At 43.5% G+C, this 26,177-nt stretch overlaps 1 protein-coding gene across 1 annotated transcript; it reads right to left on the bottom strand.

The window, feature by feature from the left end:
• Window positions 1-7,806: 7,806 nt before the first annotated feature.
• On the bottom strand, window positions 7,807-10,241 carry SOX17 (SRY-box transcription factor 17). Its single transcript, XM_026516469.4, has 2 exons — window positions 9,752-10,241; window positions 7,807-9,148 (listed from the first exon to the last, which is right to left on the bottom strand). The coding sequence occupies exons 1-2, from the start codon at window positions 10,056-10,058 to the stop codon at window positions 8,235-8,237; spliced, it is 1,221 nt and encodes a 406-aa protein (XP_026372254.1). The 5' UTR covers window positions 10,059-10,241; the 3' UTR covers window positions 7,807-8,234.
• Window positions 10,242-26,177: the final 15,936 nt, after the last annotated feature.

Below are 26,177 nucleotides of genomic sequence, written 5' to 3'. Positions count from 1 at the left end.
TCTTCGCAGTAAAGCTTCAGGGACATTCCTTCTCTTTCTCGTGGGTGTAAGAAGTGTGTGAATTTTTAAAATTACAGCCAGGGTGGTAAGCAGTGCCTTTTGTCTGGAACTGATTGAAATGCCATAAAAATGGATAGATTTCTATATAACCAGTGCAGCAGTATTCCATCTCTCTCTCCCCACCAAAAATAAAAAATTTAAAAAAAGGAAAGAAAAGAAAAGAAAAGAAAAGAAGAAAAGAAAAGAAAAACGAGAAAAGAAAAAAAAGAATCTTTACGAATACCCACCTTTGGAGAAGAGAGGAGTACAGCTGGGAGGGAGCATCAGTATCCTCACGTTTCACAGTAGGGAGTAAAGACTTCCCGACTTTGTGATGAGAAAGGGTGCGTAATCCTAGTACTTTAAAAGGCAATGGCAATCTATAGAAGAAATGGAAATAAGGGTATAACTACATTTGGTGGATAGAGGAAATGCTTAGCTATTATAGTAGGAGTCAGTGTCTATAACTGATACACACAGAATGAGCTGAGCAGACATATTAATTAACCTCCAGAGGAGCAGAGTTATTAAGGTCTGTAGATAACGCCCAGTAGAAACAAACCCCCCCTCCCCCCTTCTCCCAAAGGATTGGTTGACCGTGGAATTGGGTCTAGGGAAGGACAGAATCTTCCTACACAACTCTGTTTATATTTTAGCCCATTTGTAATGTTGTTCTTTTGTAAGCATGTACATCATTAAAATGTTTAATTATTTTTAAATGAATAAATAAAAACTACAATTTCTATACCCACAATCTCTCTACTGAAACTACAAACTTGTAAAATTTTTTATTTCTCCCTCTTATAATCTCACTAAGCCCTTTTCAGTTAATATTTTTGGTCTGTGTATGTGCATCTTCAAGCTCTACTAATGTTTTCAGATGTCCAAACAGATTTATTAAAATAAACAGAAGAATTCACTACCTAGGGAACAACTATGAAATCGTTCATTCATTTCAAGGATGTCAGAATTTTCTTCTCTCCATCTCCTCTACCATAGCCCGGAGAAAAGAACTTCTGAGGGCTGAGAGATTCACAAACCCAAGTATCAAGTTTCAGTGTTACTTGGAACTGCCGGAAGTGAGAATTTATTTCTCAACTTGCTGTCCTTCCCCATACCAGTCTGCTTATTCACGCTCAAGAATTCCAACTCTGTTAAGTCCTAAAAAAGAAAATGACATGCAAATATGATTCAGGACTTGACAAACTATGATTGGTGGGAAGAAGCCTGGCCTGAATGATGAATGTTAGCAGACTTGGTATTGCATTCAGTGTGCCAATTACCCATCCCTTGATAAAGACCTTGAGATTTTCATGTGAAATGGGAATTTATACGAACCAAAGCAACAATTATTCCTATTCTCATTTTATAATCAAACAGGCTGAGCTGTCCAAAGTTCAGAGTCAAACATAGATGATCTGTGTTTCCAGCTAATATGGACAGTCTTAAAAGGCTGTAAAATTCTCAGTCCACTAATCAAAGCACCAGAGGAGGTGAGTTCCTGTTGTCTTCTCTTTTCCAATGGAATAATGAAATTAAATCCTCCAACTCTGCTGGGATAGATAGAGACACACAAAATCCAAAGGTAAAGAAGGGCAGAGAGAGGAGAGAGCATTTTCTGTGGCACTAAAGCACTCCTTTTAGCACAACCCCTTTTGGTCCCTACAATAATCCAGTGAGGAAAACAGAGCTTTTATCATTATTCCTTTTTTTTTTTTTCAGATGAGCAGACTGGAGTGCAGAAAAAAATTAGTGACTTCTCCAAACTCACAAAGCTAAGTTGCTGAACCAGATGAACTTCTGATTCAAAATGCAGAGCCTCTACTCTTTGCTCCAATAGCTTATTCTCTTGCATCCTTAAACTTGATGTTCAAACACATTTTTCAGAAGAAAGGAGTTATAGCCACTGGTAACTATAGGAGAGAGACAAAGCAGGAACTCCTGAATTCTTCATGAATCCCCAGTGGAAAACTAAGTTACTAACTAACAAACTTGTACTCAAGCAATTTGAGTACTTAATGAGGGGCCTGGTCAGGTGATACAAAGTGAAAACAGACAATCTTTGCCCCAGGAGATGTCCTGGTAGACAGAAGAATCAGACCAGAAAACTGCCAAGCCTACTGCAAGCTTGCCACAGCTTTTCCTTTCCTTGCCTAACAAGAGATCAGGTGTAAGGGAGGATACTGATTCCCAGCAAAGTGAGCATTGACCATGACCTTGGAAAAGGCTGGGTCCAAAACATGTCTACAGGTATTTGTGCTCATCTGAATGTCGACACAGAGTATAACTTCACAAATCAGCTTTTCTAAGCAATATCAGTTTGGGGACTATTTATCATGAATTCGACCTTGGCAAAGTGTCTGAGACTTTGGTTAAAGTAGAAACAAGACCGTCCAAGCTAAAATGTCTTCAGCGAGAATAAGATATTTAAAAGTTTGTTTGTTTGTTTGTTTGTTTGTTTGTTTGTTTTTATTAAGCCAAATTGTTGTTTGCCTGAGCTGCAGAGAAAGTTACCTTAAAGAACATCAATGTTATCATAGCAACAACTTATTTAGCATTTGCTGTATACTGTATGCTATATACTAAGAAATTTTATACTGCACTAAGAAATACTATTACACTATTTAAATACTGTTTTTTTACTTCATTAAGAATTTTTTTAAAGATTTTATTTATTTATTCAACAGAGATAGAGACAGCCAGCGAGAGAGGGAACACAAGCAGGGGGAGTGGGAGAGGAAGAAGCAGGCTCATAGCGGAAGAGACTGATGTGGGGCTCAATCCCATAACGCCGGGATCACGCCCTGAGCCGAAGCAGACGCCTAACCGCTGTGCCACCCAGGTGCCCCTGCATTAAGAATTTTTAATATCCAGGGGCGCCTGGGTGGCTCAGTCGTTAAGCGTCTGCCTTTGTCTCAGGGCATGATCTTGGTGTTCAGGGATCGAGCCCCACATCAGGCTCTTCTGCTGGGAGCCTGCTTCTTCCTCTTCCTCTCCCCCTGCTTGTGTTCCCTCTCTCGCTGGCTGTCTCTTTCTCTGTCGAATGAATAAATAAAATCTTTTTTTAAAAAAAAGAATTTTAAATATCCAGAATCTTGAATAGAGCAAGTGGTAAGGTTTCCATGTTTGTGCAAGGGGGACAGTGCAAATTGAACTGTTGAATCACATAAAGCTGCCTAATAATTTAGAAGAAAGCACACAACGACTTTCTCATTAAAAGAAGAGAGGGGTGGGTGTTACAGTGGAAAATTAAAGAGACACAGCTGTTCTCAGGCCAGTGGCCCAGAAAAATTGCTTTGTCTGCCACAGGCTCACCATGTGGAGGAACAGGAATCAAACATCCCTCATCCTACTCCAGATGAGGATGGGTAGGGACATCAATACCACTTTTCTTTGGATGAATATTCTGGACTCAGAAGGAAGCACCTTGTAAGTGGGAAGAATAAATTTATGCTGAAATAATGGGTGTAAAATCTTTCTCCCTGTCCAGTATTGTCAAAACAAATCAAAGGGCAATCAGGGAGGAAGGGAATGTTGAACATCTATTATATGACAGCCACAATTCTGAGTATTAAAAATGAAACGGGATGTTTTAAAATGTTATAGAGATGATATATTCTGGTTCATAGCACCCCATTCCATTTGTTCTGAATTCCTTTTGCTTGTATGTGCTTTTCCTGGTATCAGCCAGCTGGTAAAGAACAAGCCAATGACATTTGCAGTGTGATTCAAATGAAAGGTACGGTAATCCTCTGAGATAAGTGAAAGCTATAGTTTCATTGGGATATCATCTATTAGCTGCTTGTATAAGTAACAAGTTTATTTGTAATTTGTCACACCCACCCTGGTAGCTTTAATAGAGATGTAGCCGGTGTCTGTGAGAAAGAAAATATCCTCTTGGGACACCTGGGTGGCTCAGTCCATTGAGCATCTGCCTTCGGCTCAGGTCATGATCCCGGGTCCCTGGGATGGGTCCTGCGTCTGGCTCCTTGAGCAAGGAGCCTGCTTCTTCCTCTTCCTGCTGCTCCCCCAGCTTGTGTTCTCTCTCTTTCTCTGACAAATAAATTAAAAAATCTAAAAAAAAAGAAAAAAAGAAAATATCCTCTTACTTTTTATCTGGGTCTCTTAAATGTGTGTAGACTATGCTGGCATCAAGTCAGGATATCCCCGTCCATTCCTACCTCCTGAAGTACACTTCTAAAGTACTCAGAAGCGAAGATGGGCCAGGGGCTGGGGTGGGGGTTGGGTGCTGGAGGCAAGCAATGTATCCTTTATGTGTTTGCTTCCAAAATTAAGTAGTAAAAGACTGAGACAAATTTAATATTTCTTTACAAACCAGTTACTAGCTGGCACCTGTGGTCACTTCATTGAGCCGAATTGAGGGAAGAGGTCTGTATGCATTTGGTGATACCACAGAGTTGTCCAAGTTTTACATTCTGTCCTTCACTTTGAAACTGTATTGGTGGGCGCCTGGGTGGCTCAGTCGGTCTGCCTTCAGCTCAGGTCGGGATCCCAGGGTCCTGGGATCAGCCCCGCAATAGGCTCACTGCTCAGCGGGGAGTCTGCTTCTCCCTCTGCCCCTCCCCCGGCACATTCTCTCTCTCTTTCAAATAAATAAATAAAATCTTTAAAAAAAAAACAAACAAACTATATTGGTGTCTCTGACAGGCCCCAGTGCTCTTTTCTTGGTTTTCCACCAATGCCCACATTCCTATAAAAAGAAGAAAGGGTTATTTAAGGATAACACCTGTTTCAAATACCTGTTGCTGCATAACAAAGCTCCCCCAAAACTTAGTAGCTCATAAAAACTGTTTTTTAAAAATCTTTTAAAAAAGTAAAAATAAACAAATAAAAACCTTTGCCACCTGTGCATTGCCTGAGCTCATCTGGCTATTTATTCTTCTGGCCTCTCTTGATTTACAAGCGGATGGTGGCTGGGAGATGGAGTCAGCTGTTAGTAAGGCTGAGCACTCTACCTTTGCAGGGAGTCACAGGGCCTCTCCTCTCCATGCAGTCTCTCCAAAAATGGTCTCATCACCTGGTAATTGCTCAGCAGCTCAGAGCTCCCAGGAGTACAAGAAATAACCTCCTAGGCCATCTTAATGGTTTGCCCCCCAGCTTACACTGCATCACTTCTGTTCCATTTTGTTGGGTTAGAGTAGCAAGTCCAACCCAAATCACACAAGGAATTTATACAAGAATAAAAATACCCAAGATGTGGTTCAAGGGGGCCAACCCTGAGGACTCACTGTTACCACCACAACTGCACAAAGGTGAAAATCATACGTTCACCTTGGCAACACATCATGAGTCTTTTATACTTTGAGAAAGGGACATACCACTCCCCATGTTCCTTGACTCACATGTCTCAAGAAGGGAGAACTAAGCAAGAGAGTTCTTGACATGTCCCTTTGTGTCTTCCAATATAGGGAGACTGCTTTTTGCTTTGATGCTGGGGTGCCAAGCTTTCCAACAAAGCTTCACCATCACAGCTTCTAAATCTGAGGGTTTCAGATTCCCACCCCCCTTGGATGGGTTGCCAGGGGTCATGAATTGCCTAAAATTATGTCTAAAATAGTGTGTGTGTGTGTGTGTGTGTGTGTGTGTGCACACGCGCGCTCCTGGGGAGGGGCTTCCTGGCTTTCCTCAGACCCTCATCTAAGGTGAATTCAAATTAGCAAGATCTCTAAGAATGCTTACAACTTCGGGGAGCGCAGCCCTGCATTTTTGCCTCCTGACTTACTTCTCCAGTAGGGGAAAAGCAATGTGTCTTTCATGTATTTGTTTCTGCAGTCACTAGCTGCCACCTGAGACCACTTCATAGGAGTCCGCCTGAGAAAAGAGAAGGAATGGGCTGGATGCCTATACTCCCAAGAATTACTGTAAACAGTAATTCTCCTTTGTTGGGCTTAAAGTCACTGGAATTGCCTAAAATTTTTTGGCTATTATTTTCCCACCTGTACCTGGTGAATAGTTAAGAATGTAACTTAACAGGACTTTTGATTCTCTGCCCCCACCCTCACCCCCACCCAGCACTCCACTTTTCTCCTTTCCACTTTTCCCTATTTATCTTGTTATTTTGTAAGACGTAGCAGCCAAGGGTACAACTTAGTCTCCTTGCGCCAAGTATGTGCCAAAATGCCTAGTGTGATCTCAACCGGAGACATGGCCTTGAACCTGAGTAAGTGAGGCCCCTCTGCTCACTTTATCTACTAGGAACTCGGGACATCCTGGGGAAGGAACTCAGACTGGAAGCAGAACCTGTCTAGGGGCAGAGGAATAAAGAATGTAGCATGGGTGAGTACTAGAGACAAGTAAACTGGATTAGATAGTAGATCTGACCCAGGAGTGAGCTTCAGAATTTCAAATTTTAAACGTAACCTCTGTTATACCGAACTTAAAATAGACTTACTTTCCCTTACTGAAACTTTTGGTCCCAAACATTCCTAGCATCCAGGGACCCCCTCTGAAAGATGCACCTTGCCATTTCTCAAGAGAATCCAGCCAACCATTTCAACTCGAGATAAATGTTTTAAGCTATTCTCCTACCCCTCCCTCTTCTCTATAGCATTTATTAGTACGGAGAATTATATAGTTTCTCACCACCAGCATGTCAGTTCTTCCAGTGCCCACAAATATACCTTGGCATGAAGGAAAACAGTGATTAAATATGTTTTAAGAACTTGTAGGGGTGCTTGGCTAACTCAGTGGAGCATGCAGCTCTCGGTCTTGGGGTTGTGGGTTCCAGCCCCCCATTGAGATTACTTAAAAACAAAATCTTTAAAAAAAGTGTTAAGAACTTTTATTACCAAGCTTTCACCACATACGTGGTGGTGGGTGAGTACTTCCTTTCCTCACTTGCGAAAGGGGGAAAACAGCACCTCAGCTCACAGGATTGATCAGGATCAAACTTGGTACAGAATGGCCTTGACTGACACACCTGGCACAGGAAATGCCAGTCTTCTGTACCCATTATGTCTCAATCTGCAAAATCTAATGGATATGGCCACAGAAGTTACTGCTGAAGTACACAGCAGGGGCTAACCCCTCACTTTTACAGCCCTGTGACTACTGTTTCTTCCCTAAAGGGCAGAATAGTGATACCCTAGGGCTCTAGCTTTAGTTGCACTTGTAAAGCACACTAGCTACAAATCATCACTGGAACTCTCCAAAGCTTAAGAACTACTCATGTCAGAAAATGCAGTGCACCCGGTATGCAGTTTATAGGAGAGCATCCTATTAAATTACATATGGTGAGTTTCATTCAAAGTTAAGGTCACAACGAACATTTTCTTTTGGTTCATTCCTGTGATTCCTTCAAATTATTTTCAACCCTGCAACACTACTTCCCAAGGTGTAGACATGTGAGCATTGACAAACTCAGTGTTGAGAGGGAGTGTACAGACTCTTGATGAAATGTAGATGAAGAAAAATCCAAACACCTCTTTAGGCCGGTCTCAATATTCAAACTAGAACACCCAAATTCCTTGGATGTTCTCCTCTGGTGAAAGGGAAATACTAAAATTGAAAATACTGTTAATGTTAAGATTAACCATTACTTTTTAGAAACTAGGATCACTGAAATGTATAAGATAGGCTCATTCCACGAGGTTTTTGTACCTAGCAAAAAACAAAACCTTAGATAGCCTAATGTTCATTTTTAGGTTTTATCCTTCAATTATTTAGTTCTACCAATATAAGAGAATGAGAAATCTGCAGCAACTGTATATTAAATATCATTCAAATGTTTCCAATGCTACCAATACTTAACACTTATCTTTAAAATTGGCTTTTGTGACAGAGGAACTAGCAGAGTGAAAAAGTAGGATTCCAGATTTTATTTTTTTAAAGATCGAGAAAACACACCCAGGACAAAATGTTTTTGATCAATAAACTTTCAGAAAATGGAGCAAGTTATTCTGGGACACATTCAAAACTGGGAAGCTTGACTGGGAAATGGGGTTTTGACAACGCAACTGTGGGAAACAAGTATCCGAACAAATCTTAAAACACAACCTCACATTTTTCTCCCCCCAACTGTTCAAGTGGCAAACAAAATAAATTACCATAAATTATATGCCTAGGCAACTTAAAAACAAAACAAAACAACATGAGGCTGAGGATTTCCTTAGCTCCTCCAGGAAGTGTGTAACACTGTGCTTCTGGCCTGCAGGCTGGATCGGATTGGGGACCTGTCAAACGTCAGGATAGTTGCAGTAATATACCGCAGAGCTGGCATCGGACACCACCGAGGAAATGGCCCCGTGGCTGTCTGGGAGATTCACACTAGAGTCATGTCCCTGGTAAGGGAGACCCATCTCGGGCTTGCACACAAAGTGTAGATACTGTTCAAATTCCGTGCGGTCCACCTCACCGAGGAGCTCCGCGGGCTGGTTTGGGTCCGCCCCGTCCCGGCAGGGCAGGGCCTCGGGAGGGGGCGACGGCTGCCCCGGGCCGGGCTGGTGCTGCTGGGGCTGCATGGAGAAGCCGCGCCCGCCGCCCGCCGCCGGCGAGCTAATCGCGTTGTAGTACAGCTGGAGGGCGCTGGAGGGCGCCACGTGGCCCGGCATTGCAGGGCACGCCTGCTCCAGGCCGAGCCGGGAGTGCATGGGGCCGACGGGCGGCTCCGGGGGCCCTGCGTAGTCCGAGGCCTGCGGGTAGCTGTAGGGCCCGGCCGCGGGACAGTCCCCGGGCAGCGGCGCGGCGAAGAAGGCGGGATCCGGCTCCACGCCGTCCAGCGGGGACGTGTCCGGCGTGGGCAGCGGGTAGCCGTCGAGCGGGGGTGCGCCCAGTCCCTGGCAGTCGCGGTAGTGGCCGCCCATGTGCGGGGGCAACAGCGGCGGGCCCGCCGGGAAGCCCTGCTCGGGGAAGGGCAGGCCTAGGCCGTCCATGGCCACGCGGCCGCCCTCGGGGCCCAGCGTGGCGGCCTGCGGCTCGGCGAGGCCGTGCAGGAAGCCGCCCTCCACCCGCTTCAGTCGCTTCACCTGCTTGCGCCTCCGCGGCCGGTACTTGTAGTTGGGGTGGTCCTGCATGTGCTGCACGCGCAGCCGCTCGGCCTCCTCCACGAAGGGCCGCTTCTCCGCCAGGGTCAGCGCTTTCCACGACTTGCCTGCATGGGAGAAAGGAAGGTGGAGAGGGGCGCCGGGCTTACTTTCCGAGCTACCGCTCCCAGGCCCCCATGGCCCCACCTGGCCCTACCTCTCCCCTCCGATCTTTAATTGAGCAACTACGGGGGGGGGGAGAGCTCAAGTTAAAGAGTGAAAGTCTGCGACTCCAGAGGCCGAGCGGAGTCCAGACACTTGGGGAAGACAGGACATGTTGGGTCCTCTAAGGGAAACCCTCCCTTCTTTTAGCCTCTAAGAAGCGGCTTCCCAGCTCTCCCATTCCCGGTCTTTCAAGGAACTGAAAACGTCCCCTACTCAGGGAAGGAGCGGGGAAACGAGCAGGACCAACCTCGGCTCCCGGGACACCTTCGCGGCGGCAAGCCGCCTCCCCAGAGCCGTTGTAGCTGCGCCCCGGTCACCCGGGTTACCCGGGCACCGACAACACAACCTTTTGGATAGTCGGGAGAGGGGATGCGGGAGGAGAACCGAGGGGCACTGGGAAGGACACTGGCGGCACCACACCACTGGCCTCGAGACGCTCACTCCTCTTAGGCTCAAGGAAGCGGCTCCGCGATTGGCACCACCCTGGGTCGCAAGCTCGGACTCACCCAGCATCTTGCTCAACTCGGCGTTGTGCAGATCCGGGTTCTGTTGCGCCAGGCGCTTGCGTTCGTCCTTAGCCCACACCATGAAGGCGTTCATCGGCCGCCGGATGCGAGACTCGCCCTTGGCTCGGCCCGCCGCCCCAGCCGGCGCCCCGCTGCTCGCCGCCGCCTCGCCCTTCACTTTCATGTCCCCGAGGGGGCTCAGCGACTCGGCCCAGGGGCAGGGGCCCAGCCCGGCCATCACCGCGGGCAGCGCGCTGCGGGTCTGGCTTTGATCGTCACTGGCGTACCCCGCATCCGGGCTGCTCATGGCGCTCCAGCCCTGCCCCGCGCCCCACAACCCTCCGCCGGACACGCCGCCTCCCCCAACCCGGGGGAGGGGGGTGGGAGCGAGGGACGGAGATGCCCCGTGGGCTGTCCAAGTCTCCCGGGCCCGACCCCGCTGCCGACGTTCCTGGCCAGTCCCAGCCCACCGCGCAACCAGCGTCCCCGCCGGCCCAGTGACACTGCGAGCGCCGCGGGCCGCGGGCCCTTTTCTGCACTGATGTGGCCAATGGAGTGGAGGGGGCGGGCCGGGTGAGCGCCCTTAGGCCCACGCCCAGCCAGCCGCAAGAGTCCCAAGTCACAGCTCAACCCCACGCCCGCCCTTTCTCCTCCCCCGGCCCCGCGCCCAAGGCTACACCTGCCCCCGGGAAAACTGGCTGAAGCCGGGCACTGGCGCCACGTTCCCTCCGACCCGGGAAGAGGGACTCCTGAAAAACCTTCTGGAATGTTGACTGTACCGCTGGATAGAAGTAGTTGGCCATGATAGTTCGAATGAACACACTAAACATACACTCTTTTTTTTTCTTAAATATGATCTTTGTATAATTTGGGTTACTATGCAGCCATTTGAAAAGAATAATCTATGTATGTATATACACACATATTCAGAAAGATTTTTATATTAAGTGGAAAGAGTAAGTTAACATTTCAGCATACATTATTACAGGAGCTAAGGATTTCGGGGGGGTGACTTAACTATCTTCCAGGGAACCCCCCCGTGTCTTCTTCAAGTGTGTTTTATCGAATGCAATACGTACTGTTGATAATAAATTAAAAATACATTCTCTTCCCAAGGACTCAACTTGCTTGTTGTACGACATTCAAAATGCTATGTCCAAGGTAAATTCTAATTTCTAAAACAAGATTCAGTACGGAATGACATCCTGTAGCCAATATTCCATCATCCTGAAGAATTAAAACCTTTATTAATAACGATGAAGCAACCCTTGAAAATTTGTACCTGAAATCTATGATAAACATAAAAGGTTTCTCATACATGATCAGTAAAAGAGGCAAGACTTAGTTTTGGTTTCTAAAATGTGCTAACACTAGCAGCAATATTTATCTTGAAGCCGGTCTAATGGAGGATAGAGCTCTCCCGTTGCTCAGCCGAGTAACTGTAGCTCTTATAGGATTCTATACATTTCTTTAGACTGAAATGAAAATCTGAATGAGTATTCAACTTGTGTTTAAATCTGAAACTTTTCAGTGGGATTTTTTAAAACGCCCTCACCTTGCACTTACATGGCACAGCCCTCCAAGGTTAGCAAGCTAGTTTATCCTTATAATTCTGTGAGGTAGACACTGTTACATATTACATGATAGGAACCTGAGACACAGTGAGGTTAAGGAACTTCCCTGAGGTCACAGTGTTGAGGAGCAGAATTCATCTCCAGTAATCTGCCCTAATTTTGAGCTCCTAATCACTAAACCAAACTGTTGTGTTTATGTTATTTGTATATCTGTGTTTTCTAAGGCAACTAACAGCCATTTCTGCATAATTCCATAACTTTGCAAAGAAATTAATACATCAATGTCCAGAACAGATTTTCTTTGTTTACTGTGAAGGTGTGATGATAAGCTAAGGCTTATATCCGGGATCTGGGAGGTAAATGCTGCAGCTTTTTGGTGAAATTAGAGTAACAAAGTGTTTTATCAAGTCTCCTTACGGGTGGCCTCCATAAAAACAAAGAAACACAATGCCTTAGGAAACCTCTGGACTTCAGTTTCTCTGACATTGCTATTCCCCCCCCCCCCCAAAAAAAAAAACTCCTTCACACTGGTTTTAAGCCAACTTTACTTTGACACTGAGAGGACCTGTGAAGCATTGGCTGCCCTCCCTCACTTTTAGAAGCCGCTCTTCATACACAGGATAAATTAAGTGGTTCTAGTTCCTGGGTCTCTGAAAAAAAAAATTTAATCTGAAGAAAATCATAGACAACTGTTATTTTTAATGGGTGGTTTTGAAGCAGCTGATCTTAAACAAATTTAACTGATTGTGTACCTTTCCTTTAAAGCTTTTTTTTTCTGAAATAAAATGGGCTTGAAAATTAAGCATAATTGCATTGCAAATGGTTATATAAATAAGGAAAGTAAGAGTAGAGAGAACAAATTCACCCCATAGCGCCTTGCTCCTTATTTTCTTGGCAATCTTCTCTAATTTTTCTGGATAATAATCAATGTCTTTGCAAAGATCTCGAAGCAGATTCTGTATTAGTGCAAAAGTTTTTTATGAACAGGAGTTTCGTTAGACTAGAGATAGAAAACCGAACAAAAACAATGCCCATTCCAGAATCCATTTTATCTGCCTATATTAATCTATTTGATTAGTTCTGTAAAAATAAAATAAAATAGGGTACAGGAAATTCAATCCAACTGTGAGTCCAAAGAAAATGTATATGCATGGATTTGCCCTTGTACACTTTCTTCGTTCTCATTTTCTTCCTGACCCACACCATTCCAGGGAGAGGTGTAGAGAGAAACTGATGGGGGAAACAACCTGGAGGATCTCCATTATTATTTGCACGTTTTCCTGGAGACAGACTACTGATTTTTGTTGGGTAAGAATACTGAGAACTCAGGTGAGAGCACAGCATCAATAGGATGGAGCGGGAGCGTCAGATTTTGCGTCCCTCCCCCCACTTCATAGAACGCATTCCCCGGCAGTTATAAAGTAGCAGTTTACTTATATTTGCCCGTTAGGAATTACGGTGACTTTTTAAGACTAGTCCCTTTTACCTACCGTTTCCTAGATCTAATTTCTTCTGATCATTCATTTGTTATGTATTGGGGGGGGGGGGCGTTGAGGGCTACGGCGCCGCAGACCAGGCTATGGTGTGTGGACTCTTCTATTTCGGTCTCTTTACTAAACGCGGTGTTGGAAGTCGAGCTCTAGACGTTATCAGAGCCAGCCACAAATGCCACATGAAAAGCAGCAAACATCCGGAGTGGTTTCCTGCAAGCCTTGCTTTTCTCAACACGAGAGATTTACGCGGGGGATTCGGGCGGGGGTGGGGGACGACAAACAAGTTTCGCGAGTAAGAGCCTCGTACACCCGCTTGTGTAGCCGGCGGGTGCATTTGCATGGCACAGTTCAAGATCTCTGGGTTCCTGGCTACTAATTGCATTCACGGTCCGGTCCCCAGGCCAGACTCGAGGCTCGAAAGGCTGGGCGAGGAAGCGACTAGCGCAACAAGAAGCTGTGCCCGCTGCCGCTTGGGGCCTTTGGCCAGCGGGCGCAGAAATTAACCCGGGTAGGTGACGAGCTGTGGCTCAGACCCGGGGGAGTCGGAGCCGCGCTTTTCCCGGGGCCCCTGAGTGAGCAGGCAAAGACTGGGTGATTTCCTGCAGGGTTTTGTGTCTTGGATGCTCTGGACGGAGGACTTTCACGTAGTTAGGGAAGGCAGCGGGCACCCAGACAGATCCGGGTTGGCTCTGGAGAGCTAGTCCTTGGGGGCGGGGAGGGGAGTGCGCGCCGCAAACCCAGGGAAAACGCCGAGGAGGCCCGCCGCTAAATAGACAATGGTATCCCTGGAACAAAGCACAACAATAAGGCCTTTGCATTTATAAATCGCGCGCCGGCGGCGGCCTCCGGGAGCCCGGCGGGAGGCGGCAAGCGGCGGCGGAGCGCGGCCGAGGCTCCGCACCTCCCAGGTAGGGCCGCGTAGCAGAACGCCGCCGATACGCGCCGCGTGCCCCGGCGCCGACTGGGCGGCGGAGCCTCGCGTCTCGGTACCTTGAGCGTCTCCTCCCTGTCCCTGGGCCAGTCCCCCGTATGTCCGGGATGCAAGGTCGAAGGCCGCGGGCGGGATGGGAGAGGTGGGGAGGACGAAGTGGTGGGGAGGACGAAGTGGTGGGGAGGATGGAGTGGTGGGGAGGACGGAGTGGTCCGGAGAACGGGGCCACCGCTCCTGCCACCCCTCCCTGTCACTCCCCAGGGTCGGAGCCTCACGGACCTGGCAACTTGCTCTTGGCCCTAACCCCTCCGCTGTGCGGGAGCCGAAAAAGGACGACGGCGGCGAGAGGGGCTTTGGGGACGCCCGTTCTGCAGGAGGATGGGAGGCGTGCGTTTTGCTTTCACGCCCTGTCGAACTCCCTCCGCCGGAATCCCTTCCCAGTACGCGGACCCCTCGAGGCCGCCCCCGAACCGCGCCCTGGCAGCTGGCGACTCCTCGGTCGTAACCCTGTTCCCGCTTGGCTCCGCCTGGGGTTTGCACCGGCGAAGCAGGAAATGCGCTGTTCCCGGTCCACTTCCCTGCTCAGAAATTCGTCCGCGGGGGTGTTTCTCAAATCCCCCCACCCCCAGTCCCAGCTGTGGTTCTGGTTAAAGTGTGGACTCCTTCCCTTTATTCTCTAGCAGAGAGAACCTCAGAGTCCCCGGAGGTTGGAGGGCAGGCGGCCTTTGGGGTGAAGGAGAAGGCAGCCCAGCTCCTTCTCCGTTTTCCATGCGCACACTGTCCTGCTGTCCTCTTCATATCTGCCTTGCAACTTGAGAGGGAATTTCAATAGCGGCATGGCTTCTATGCATCTGCTTCTGCTGACCTCCTACTCCCACCCTCCTCACACCCTAGAGGAGGTAAGGGCTTTCCTTGTAAAGCTGTATCTTCAACTGACCCATCTTATCAGCACCGAGCCCATGGTGAGCAGAACACTTGCACTCCCACCCAAAGGTGAGCAGTCACGGGCCCCTGCCTTGGAGGAATGCACAGTGCAGTACCATTAGTCTTCCTCTCTAATTATTCACTTCCAGCGGGGTGTTCTAGGCCTGTTCTCCTGTGATCATTTGTTCCTGGCTTGTAAAGGGGATGCTGACATCAGTAGGCCAAGTACTCTGAGGTTTTTGTTTTTTTTTTTTTTTCTATTAGAGGTAAGAAGTTTCCTTTCCACCCAGAAAACTCTGGCTTGCCAAGTTTCCCCAGTCAGCAGGGCTGGGTTTGGGCAGGTAGTTGGTTAGGGCGAGGTGTACGTTCTGTGATCTTGGGAGTGATCAAAGTTAATAGGTCATAGGACAGGCCACTCCTGACAGCACTCACTCTGCACTCTTCTGTGCAACCTCAGCCACAAGTATATCATTTTAAAATCAGCACCTGAGTTGGCTTCCAAAGTTTCTAAGCAGGAGGGAAAACACTGGGAATCCTTGCTGGTTTCCTTGGCAGTCAAGTCTTTTGTGGGCCTCTGTGGCCTGAACTTTCTTCTCCCCTTTCTTTGACCTTACCAAAAACATTGTCAGTACTCTTTAAAGCCTGCACTCTTCTCTCTCACCCTCTCCTACATCAGCTGGGTCCCCAGTCATGGAGCACCTGAAATCTCACCTCTTCTGAGGATGAACTCCAGTCCTGTTGCTTCTCTGCACCCATTCAGCATGGGAGTCCCGCCCAAGAATGTGCATGTTCTCATGTGGATGTAAGGCATAAGCAAATTTCTATCTTGAGGCATTTTGCACAACCAAAATCTTGAGTATTAATTTCTTCATAATTGTAGAGAAAGAAGTTTCAAATACATTCACCCACCTGATTCTCACAGCAGCCCTGGAGGTAGGCAGCCTTTGTTATAAACCTCATTTTTCAGACAAGGTGACTGAGACAGAACAAGGATAGGGAACTTGCTCAAGGACGCATGACAGGATGCTTGGACCACCTGTTTGCCCTTGTTCTCAGTGGTGGGTCTTGGTCTGAATTTCTTTCAGTGTCATGTCTACAACTCACAAAGGGCCTGATGGTGTTGGTAGGGACTAACTAATGACAGTGGACAGGTAGAGATGGATTAGGATTCTTGACAGAAGCTTCTGGTGTGGTCCCTAACCAGGTCGCGATCATTTCCTTAATATCAAGGATGCTGGGCTGTAACAAGAAAGCATTTTCATTCAGAAGATCTACAATTAGGTATTTTTATTAGATCACATAACCTAAGTAAGCCTTAGTGGACATCTCATTTATTTTGAATATTATTGAACAAGCAATATTTGAGTATTATATTTGTGTATTGTGAACACTTTCTAATTCCACTGGAAAAATGAAAACAGTTCAAAGTTCTGTGGGGATAAAGTTCAAATATAAAGAAGCTGAGGTCTTTAAAGCTCTGCCCCTGTACTTCCATTAGTTCAGACAGAAAGAGACTCTGTTAATTATATGAAACTCTGGGGTCTTGTCACATGTTTAAAGTTTATGCCGTTAGTCTCTAGACCCACTGCTGACCAAGTCTTTAAGGCACAACAACATATATGTAGCAGCCAGGTAAAGAAAATTCTCTCCATTCTTACTGCTGTTTGGGAGAGCAATGGATGGCAAATATCAATTTTATTTTATGAAGTGGAAAATTAAGGCACAGAGCCACTGGGTAATTTGCTTAATGCTTCTTAACCAGTCTACAAGACAAGAGAATAGTTTATTTCTTTAATTAACAAATAATTCTCTAGCACCCATAAGTCTGAGGCTCAGTGCATCCTGAGCACAGATTTGGGAGTTGAACTGCTTGGAACTGAATTCACATTCTACAGTTTATCAGCTGTGTATCCTTGGACATATTACATATCCTGTAAGCCTCCTCTGTAAAGTAGAAGATAATTACAGTAATAACCTCAGAGTTTTATGAGGCTGAAATGAGTTAATTGTTCATAAACTGCTTAGACTAGGGCCTAGCACATGATAAGTGTTACACAGGTATTTAATAATAAAATATAATAATTAAATTTAAATTAATGCAGGCCAGCATATGAAGACATGCTGGATACATTTTAAAGAGCTACTATAGTACTGAAGGTAAATGCATTGTAACAATTAAAGAAATGTTTTCAAGAAAAAAATTAAGGGCATTTCATTATATTGTAGCATTATTATAACTAGTAATAACTAACATTATCCTGCTTTCATCAAAATTGTCTATTACATTGGCAGAAGTTTTTAGAGAGTTCTATAAACTATTGTGCATTTTCCAATTACATGTGAATATGAACATTTTAACTTCTTGGTAAAAAATATCTTTGTTTTATGCATGTCCGCCTTCTAAAATTGTGTTAAGACTGGCAAGGAAAAAATTACATAGAATCATAAGACATTCAGTATTCCATTAGAACATCTCTGAAATGCAAAGAGACACCTTGCAACCAGTACTTACCTGGGTAGGTCTAGATTCCTCTCCTAAAGTCACAGAGACAAAGTTAAATTTTGGGAACTATGCCTGGTACACATATATTTAAAGGAAGAGCAACCCACCAATGCACAAACCTTGCCTGGATCTTTCAGTGTAGTATAATGAAAAGATTCTAAAGTCTAGTTGTGGTTGTTCAATAACTTGCCGCTAGGTAAACTGCGAGTCTGTTAAACTGCCTCATGCTCAGCTTTCTCAAAAAAAAGAAGAGGATAATACCTCCTGTCTTCCCAACTTTTCCAGATAAAGAACAAAAATCACAAAGACTTTTACAAAGTAAAAGTGCTGAGTGAAACTATGCTGGAGTGTGTGTGTGTGTGTGTGTGTGTGTGTGTGTGTGTCCATGAATGTCTAGGTATATATGCATTGAGAGAAGGTTCTTTGTACAGGGGGAAAAAAAAGCAAATTGAGTATAATGGAAGTAGGGATTATAGAGAAGACTGTACTACTTGAGCTATAATGGAATGCTGCTGTTTTTAGAGCAAAAGGTTTTGTTTTGTCTTGTTTTTAAACCAATTACTATGCAGAAGGTCTCAGCTTTGATACAGGACAAAACAGATGCTGTTTTTATGAACTAAGACTGTGGATTTACTGGATAGCCATTATTTTAGGAAAGCTAATAGATCATTTCAGTGGTTAATTTAAAACTGGAATTTAGAGACAAATAGACAACTCCTTCCTTTTGACACTTCCTTTTTACATAACATTTCCCTGGACCTCACCTGACATTTACAGAACCCTATGACAGAAAGGGACTGTATAACCCACGCCTGCTTTTTTCCAAGGTCCATACGATTACCCTAGTGAGAATTTGGAAACATGGAAATGCCTTACACAGGAAATATCACATATTGCACTAATATATGAAAGCATTTGTTACTTATATAACTATACACACGCACACACACACACACATATACAGCTCTATAAATATGCAGGTATTTTAAAAAAATCATTTATTTTGAAACAACTTCAAACTTAGAAATTGCAACAATAGTATAAAGAACTGTATCATCTTCACTGAGACACTTTGGTTGCATTTTATCTCTTTTGCTCATCTCTGTCTAAATAAATAAAAACATTTCCCCACATTTACTTTATCTCACTCTCCCTTTCTAAAAATGTATCAATGTACAGAACAATATAAATATATAATACATGTATTAGTTATCATTAACATATTAAAATGTACCAATACATTATAGATACTACATAAATATGTAACACATCAATATATTATGTTAGATCTTATATAACAAACATAGACATGTATGTATGTATGTATGTCATTAGCCTTTTTCAGAACCATTGGAGAGCAAGCTGTGACATTATTTCTCACTCATTCTAAATACTCCATAGGACACTCTCCCACATAACCATCAACTACCAAACAAGTCAGGAAATTAACATTACCACCATACATCTAACATTACTATCATCTAAGCCCCATGCCCAATTCAAATTTTGCAAACTGCTCCAACAAACTATCTCTTTTTTCTGGTCCAACATTCAATCCAGGATCACACATTGCATTTAGTTTTCATATCTCTTCAGACTTCCATCTGAAACGGTTCCTCAATTACTAGCCTTTCCTGTCTCTTTTAACCTTTATAATTGTGAAGGGGACAGGGCTTTCATTCCAAAAAGATGTTCCACAGCTAAGTCTGTCTGATATGGGCTCATGCATTCTTGGCAGGAAAACCACCGAAATGGTGACATGCTCTTCTTGGGGCATGACAAGGGAGGCAAGATGTCAGCCCATATCAGCACTGGTGAGTTAGCCTTGACCACCTGATGACATTGATATTTCCTCAGTTCCACCACCTACACATCATCATTTTCCCCTATGCAACTGATAAGTATTTTTTGTAGAGGGAATTCTGTCATTATACTAATATCCTACTGCTCATCAAACCTCTACCTACCACCTACCTGCCTTAGCATCCACTTAGATGGATGACAAATGGTGGTTTTCTATCCCCATCGTTCTTTCTATATTTATTCCTTCCACTATATGGAAGTTTTTCCTTCTTCCATTTATTTGTTTAAATATTTATATCAGGATAGATGCATGGATTCCTTCTTTATTCAATGGTTAGTCATCCTGAACTAATACTATTTGTTTGGATTTTCAAGTTGTGACGATTTGGCCAGCAAAGATTTGGTGTCAAAGATTTGGGCACCTTTCAAGCTGCCTCCTGTATCCTTTTGATATGTCCTTATCAATCTTTGACCATTTCCTTACTTTCTGGCATAACAGGATATTTCAGGACCATCTTGAACTTCTGATTCAGTTCTGATTCAGTCATTTCTCCAAGGAGTCAAGAGCGTCTTTCAGTGGAGGATGGGATTTAGAAACCAGGTTTTGGGTTCTCATCAATACTGGGATAGCATGGCTTCTACATACACTCAGCAGACAGAGCTACAAAACATGTATATATGGGTGCATGTACATATGCACATATATCTACAACTGCGTCTTTATTAAAACCATGAGTTAATTGAAGATACCTCCAATTCCAGTACAACATCTCAGAGTTCTTGCTAGCCCACTACCTTTCCATATTTGTAAATCCCTTTTCTAAGAGTAAGAAACCTGTTCCCATTACCCTCAATATATCTGAGTATTTGCTCACTGTAATCAGTCTTTCTACTGCTCCACCTGCCTGCTCTTGGCCCCCCTTTTCTTGGCTTCCAGGCACATAAATACCTCTGTGCACATCTCCACTAAGGCTCTACTTTTCCAATTTTAGAAGCAAGGGAAAGAAATAATTACTTCTTTGAATTTATTTTAGGGGCACCTGGGTGGTTCAGTTGGTTAAGGGTCTGCCTTCAGTTCAGGTCATGATCCTGGGATCCTGGGATGATCCCCATGTCAGGCTCCCTGCTCAGCGGGGAGCCTGCTTCTCCCACTGCCCCTCCCCCCTGTGCACACTCTCTCTCTCTCAAATAAATAAATAAAACCTTCAAAAATTTTATTTTAAAATTATTCCAAGTATAAAGTGTGGCCATGAACTATAATATCCTTTTTCTTTACTATCTTTACTTGCTGGAAAATTCTTCAGGAATAAATTAAAAACAAAATTACAAGGCATTATTTTTCCTTGTTTTGAATGAGGTGACCCATACTTTTGGAACTACAGGATTATACCTTTAAAATGAAAAAAATAGGGGCTTCTGGCTGTCTCAGTCCATAATGCATGGGACTCTTGATCTTGGGATTATAAATTCAAGCTCCACATTGAGTGTAAACATTAAAGATTTAAAAAAAAATTAAAAAGTATTCTTTGGGCTTTCAGTCAAAGCTAAAGCAAAACTAGAGGTTGGCTTGACCTAGTAGGATTTCTTTTACTAAAACTTATAAGGAAGTGGGGTGCCTGGGTGACTCAGTCAGTTAGGCATCAGACTCTTGATGTTGGTTCAGGTCATGATCTCTGGGGTCGTGGGATGGAGCCCCATGATGGGCTCTGCACTCAGGAGTCTGAGATTCTCTCCTCCCCTCTCCCTTTGCCCCTCCCCCTGCTCCCATGCATGTGTGTGAGCTCTCTCTCTAAAATAAGTAAATACATCTTAAAAAAAAAAAACCTATAAGGAAGAAAGAGGAATAAGCATTAAATAATATTTTTCCAGAAGTGTTAGTAGAATCTGTGGCCCCTTTGAGGAAATACTTCATAAATATATTGCCTCTCCCCTCTGTCAGCCATGCCCACCAGACATTACTTTTCATGATCTTAAATAAAGAAAGTAATGCATAACAGGGCAGATTTCATGACTTGCCCAAAGTGCAGAGGTTGACCAATCTCATTTATACTGTTTCTATGCATGATTGAATTCCCATGAGTCATTTCCATCTTCAACATGAGAGAAAGTTCAGTGGAACTATATTGAAATGAAGACTAACTGTGGAGCCTCCAGACCAGGCTCAGCCCCTCCCTAACCTGCATCTCCCATGGCTGCTTTTTCTCAGCATAGCTCAGGACCTGCACTGCTGGCACCCTGCAATCCACAGTGAGCTGGGTCAAGTTCAAATGCAACTGACAGCCCAGGGCACATAACAGGCTCTTCACTGCTTGGCAAATCTTTTCTCCCTTTCCAAAACTAAAAGAGGAAAGTCTTGCTGGGCTATTTCTTCAAAAAACATGATAATCAAACATCCCAGAGCTGGAAGGGGCAGCCTCTAGTTAAGCAAAGACCATGGGCATGAATGATTTAACAAATATTAATCATATGTGTATGTATTAACTGGTTTGGTCATTGTGTGTAGTGAGACTTCCAAAATATATACAATATATCAATTGAGTTTTAGGATAGTTGTTCAAATTGAAGCTTCAATTCTTGAGCAGTTTAAGTCTTTAATAGTTGAAGGGCTTATGCTAATTTGATTTTGACAATTATATATAATTATATATGATTATATAATATTATTGTAGTATATTTATAAAGATGGGTATGTGAATACTTTTCAATACTCTTGGCTAGCATTTGATTTGGGTACGTTTTAACCATGAACATTTCCAGTGTTTGAGCATCACATATAATCACTAATTCCAGTTCAACCCTATATAGGTATTCTACCCATTATGGTAGCCTATGCGGTCCCACATAAAATTGTTCTTACCTATATACTCCCACATTTCACTACTCTCTGCCTCCATCGCTATATTCTAGCCAACTGACCTCTCGCTGTTCCTAAAACCACCCAAGCTTCTTCCTCCTCAGAGTCTATGTTCTCTTCCCTTTGCATGGAACCATGGTCCCCAGTGTTTTCCTATGGCGAGCTCCCTCATTCAATGACACTGCTCTGACCTGCTCTGAAACCATTCTACCTAAAATAGCCAACGTCCGCCACCTCCCCCTCAAACTTGTCACACTCTGTTCTCTCACCTGCTTTATAATTTTATTATTGGCTATCACCGTATTCTATATTTATTTGTTTACCATCTATACCTCTCCCCATTAAAATGCTAGTTCCCTGAGATGTTATCTGTGTTGTGCATTGCTGGCTCTGCTGTGCCCAGGACAGTCGGTGATTGGCACATCATGGAAATGCAACAAGATTTGTTGAGTGAATGAAAGATTGCCTAAGACCGTTCACTAGAGGATTTCCCTACGCCCTCAGTTGGACCAAAATTGGGGACACTTTGGACTCCTGGTTAGTCTCCTTACTATGCATTTTCACGTCTTGTCATTTTTTAAAAACCTCTTCCCCCTTAGAGCTTTTATTTCTTTGATTGAAGCCTCATTATGTCACGTTAAGAGGAGGAATGTTCCCTATGGGCATGTATTTCATTAACAGAGTATTATCTCACAGAGTAACTAAGAACTTTCAAAAGAAGGGTGATGGTTATAAGAGCCTCTAAATAATTTTGACTGATTAGGTATCTTAATCCAGCTGCCAGTTAATTGTGTTTGTTTGTGATTAAGAATATGATTTTCACCTACCCCCCCCCCCCCCAATCTCCCTGTGTTTGGAGAAAGCCAATCTTCCTGCCCACTTCATATCTACAACTAACTCTTTGAAGGTGTTTGCTGAGGGGATGAGACCACAGCTATCACCTGGAGCCGGGAGCTGGGAAGAAGGAATCTCTACCAAGCCACCTGCAGGTTGACTAAGAAAGACCCCTACGCCCATAGCAAACAACAGGGAGATCTGAGGACAGGAACCCCTACCCCACCCACCCCCCCATGCCGAGGGTGCTATTTCTAGGGAGAAAATGATTCCGTAGTTGAAATGCTGATCAAAATGAAATGTTCTTTAAAGCACAGCTTCTCAAACCATCTGTGGAGAAGAATCAGGTTTTTCCTTTATTTCCAATCTGTCACACACAGATCCTTTCGAAATACAATAAAAGTAAATCACTAGAAAAATGAAATAACAAAGTCATGCAAAATGCAAGCTCACATTTTTTGTCCTTTGACCCTGTCCTACCACTTTGGTAACTCTCAAACTTCAACCAAAGTTCTGATCCCTGCTTGCCCTTCTGGCCAGGTCGGAAAGGGCACAGACAGCCTAAGAGCCTCTCCCAGAAAGCCTGGGGCCTTAAAACAGCAGCCCTTTTATCATTTTTGTAATTTGGGGTTTCTAGTCCTTCTTTAATTTTTTTAAACGAGCTATCAAACTGATCATAAAAGTGAAATTAGTTGAAACTTGTACCACTAGTAAGCACCAAATCAACCACCCATTCCTGACATTATTTACTGTTGAACAACGAGGCTGTTTGCACGTGAACACATTCAGCTTCTCTGATTTCTTGTGGGTGTAGGAGTGAAAGACCTGGAAAGCAAACTCTAGCAAAGAGGAAAGGGGGAGCTGGGCCTTTTAGGTTAACCTAACCTTCTAATCTCCTGCTTCTGAGTCACAGACTTGAATTCTTTGTCCTGCTGCCAAATTTAAACCTGTGTTTTTAGCCATAGCTACTCCTACATATCATCTATTATTATATATTTATATGGATGTATGTTTATTTTTATATATATACATCTATATATAGAATATATTATGTATTATATAAATACATTATATTTATGCAGACGTATATTTATATATATAAAATACACATCTATATAAATATATATATATGTATGTGTGTGTATATATATAATTCTTTTTCTGTTTTACCAATGAAGAAACTGACATGAAGTCAATCTGGGGAATCTGGTACCAGAAGTCAATCTGGGGAATCTGGTACCAGAAGTCAAAACTAAAGGATGCAGTCCTTTACCTAAAGCATTTAGAGCTATAACCTCACAGGTGACTAAGTGTGCCAATCCTGTAGATGGCATATAATAGTCCCATGACTTGTGAGGTGCCATGTGTCTTTCTAATAAGATCAGACTAAGGACATCTGGGTGGCTCAGACAGTTAGGCATCTGACTCTTAATTTCAACTCACATCTTAATCTCATGGGTCCTGGCATCGAACCCCAAGTCGGGCTCCGCCATCAGCGGGGAGTATGCTTCCCCCCCTCTCCGTCTGCCCTTCCCCCTGTTCATGCATTCTCTCTCTCTAAAATTAATTAATTAATTAATTAAAATAAAATAAAATAAGATCACACTTTTTGGGCAAACTCTCCATACCATCCCCCACTCATCCTAACTATGTCGTTGACTTGGAACTCTGGCTGTTGCAAAGTCCTCCATTTATAACATTGTTTGTTTGTTTGCTTTTTGTATCACTTCATATTATTACCATACTAAGGCCTTTGTTCGGAGGGTTTGAAATTGTTAATTGATGGAAAATTGCTTTTGAACTATTCATCCAAAATTCTTTCCATCCTAAATTGCAATTAACAGTAGTCCCAAAGATGCTTAATTTGTCTAATCATATTCCCTCCATTTTAAATTGCATTATAAATAGCTTTCTTGAATTCAAATGATCTTATTCAAATAATCTTCAAATTATCTTATTTTATTATTTCATGTATTGGTAGGTTTTCTCTAAGCTAGGCAACAGCGAATGTCTTCAAGGCTTTTAGAGCAAGACCTGTCTATAAGGAAAAGATCTAAAATTGTGACACTATCAAAATTGCTACACCATAGAGTAATACACAAAAGATAAAAATGATTTCTTTTGTAGATTTATTTTCAGATATAATGGACTTGCATAATACACTTAAAATGGTATGTTGGTTCATTTTCTAATTTTTTTTAAGTTTTAAACTTCCATTCAGTTAACATATAGTGTAATATTAGTGTCAGGTATACAATACAGTGATTCAGCAATTCCATGCAACACCCAGTGCTCATCACAAGTGCACTCCTTAATCCCCATCACCTATTTAACCAATCCCCCACCCACCTCTCTTTTGGTATGTTGGTTCATTTTTTTTTTTAAAGGGGGGTATTGCTTTTAAAGCATATGATTGTGAAAAAGTGCTTTGTTCTTTTGCAACATCTAATAATATTTATACAGCACTTTGCAAAGTATTTTTATTTACATACTTCAAATTAATCTTCAAAATAACCCTACCGGTTAGATATTCTAACTGCTTCCTTCTTTTTTTTTTTTTTTCCACAAGAGGAAAATGAAGCTCAAAGAGATAAAATGACTCACCCAGAGTCACAAATCTAGGAAGGATTGGATCCTTTGATCCCACAATTTATGCTTTTTTACTGTTCCACACCGTTAACATGGCTTCCCATGTGTAAAGAGGCCAATTCTACCACCTTCTTGTTAGCCTGGCTGTTATTCTCCCAGAGCTGGAAGGACTTCAGTTGCCTTAGGTGAGGTCAACCTGCTTTTCATTCAAATTTTTGCAGTGATACTTTCCATCCATAGACTAATATGGTAATACAGTATCCTAAATTTAGCTTACCATCTTGGACTCCAAGGGTAGCGTGGTCCAAGCAGTGTCTCTCAGACTCCTCGCCAGGGCCGGGGGAATCTGTGTTGTAAGCATCCTGTGGTCCTCTTCCTGAGGAGGAACACTGCTTACATATTAAAAGTAATAAAGTATCAATGATGGGCAATAGAATTGTTCCAACATAGAGGAAAATCACAATGCATGCCACCTTAAATATATGGTACCTTGAGTACTATTATTCCTGAAAAACAAACAAGCAAAAAAGACACCTTAGGTTCTTAGGCCCTGATTATTTGTAAAATAATAAAACCTCAGAAGGAATGATCTTCTTCATCTTATCATTTTTTCCATAAAATGGATGTAGCCTGGCCATCTTAGGCGTTTTGCCAAATTATGACTTGAAGTTTTCTTCAGGGACATCCCCTTCTGTTGATTCCCACAGAGTCTTCCTCCCAGAAAGAATTAATTATTTATATCTTCCATAGCTATTTTTCAAAAATTTATTTATTTAAGTAATCTCTACACCCAACATGGGGCTCAAACTCACAATTTCGAGATCAAGAGTTACAAGCTCTTCCAACTGAGCCCTCCAGGCGCCCTGCTATCCTTCAAAATTATGCTGATAGAGTACGGGCCGCGGTATATTACAGTTGGTT

This window comes from Ursus arctos, unplaced genomic scaffold (genome assembly GCF_023065955.2).
Source record: "Ursus arctos isolate Adak ecotype North America unplaced genomic scaffold, UrsArc2.0 scaffold_6, whole genome shotgun sequence".
Classification (NCBI taxonomy): domain Eukaryota; kingdom Metazoa; phylum Chordata; class Mammalia; order Carnivora; family Ursidae; genus Ursus; species Ursus arctos.
This window is presented reverse-complemented; position numbering and strand designations above follow the sequence as displayed.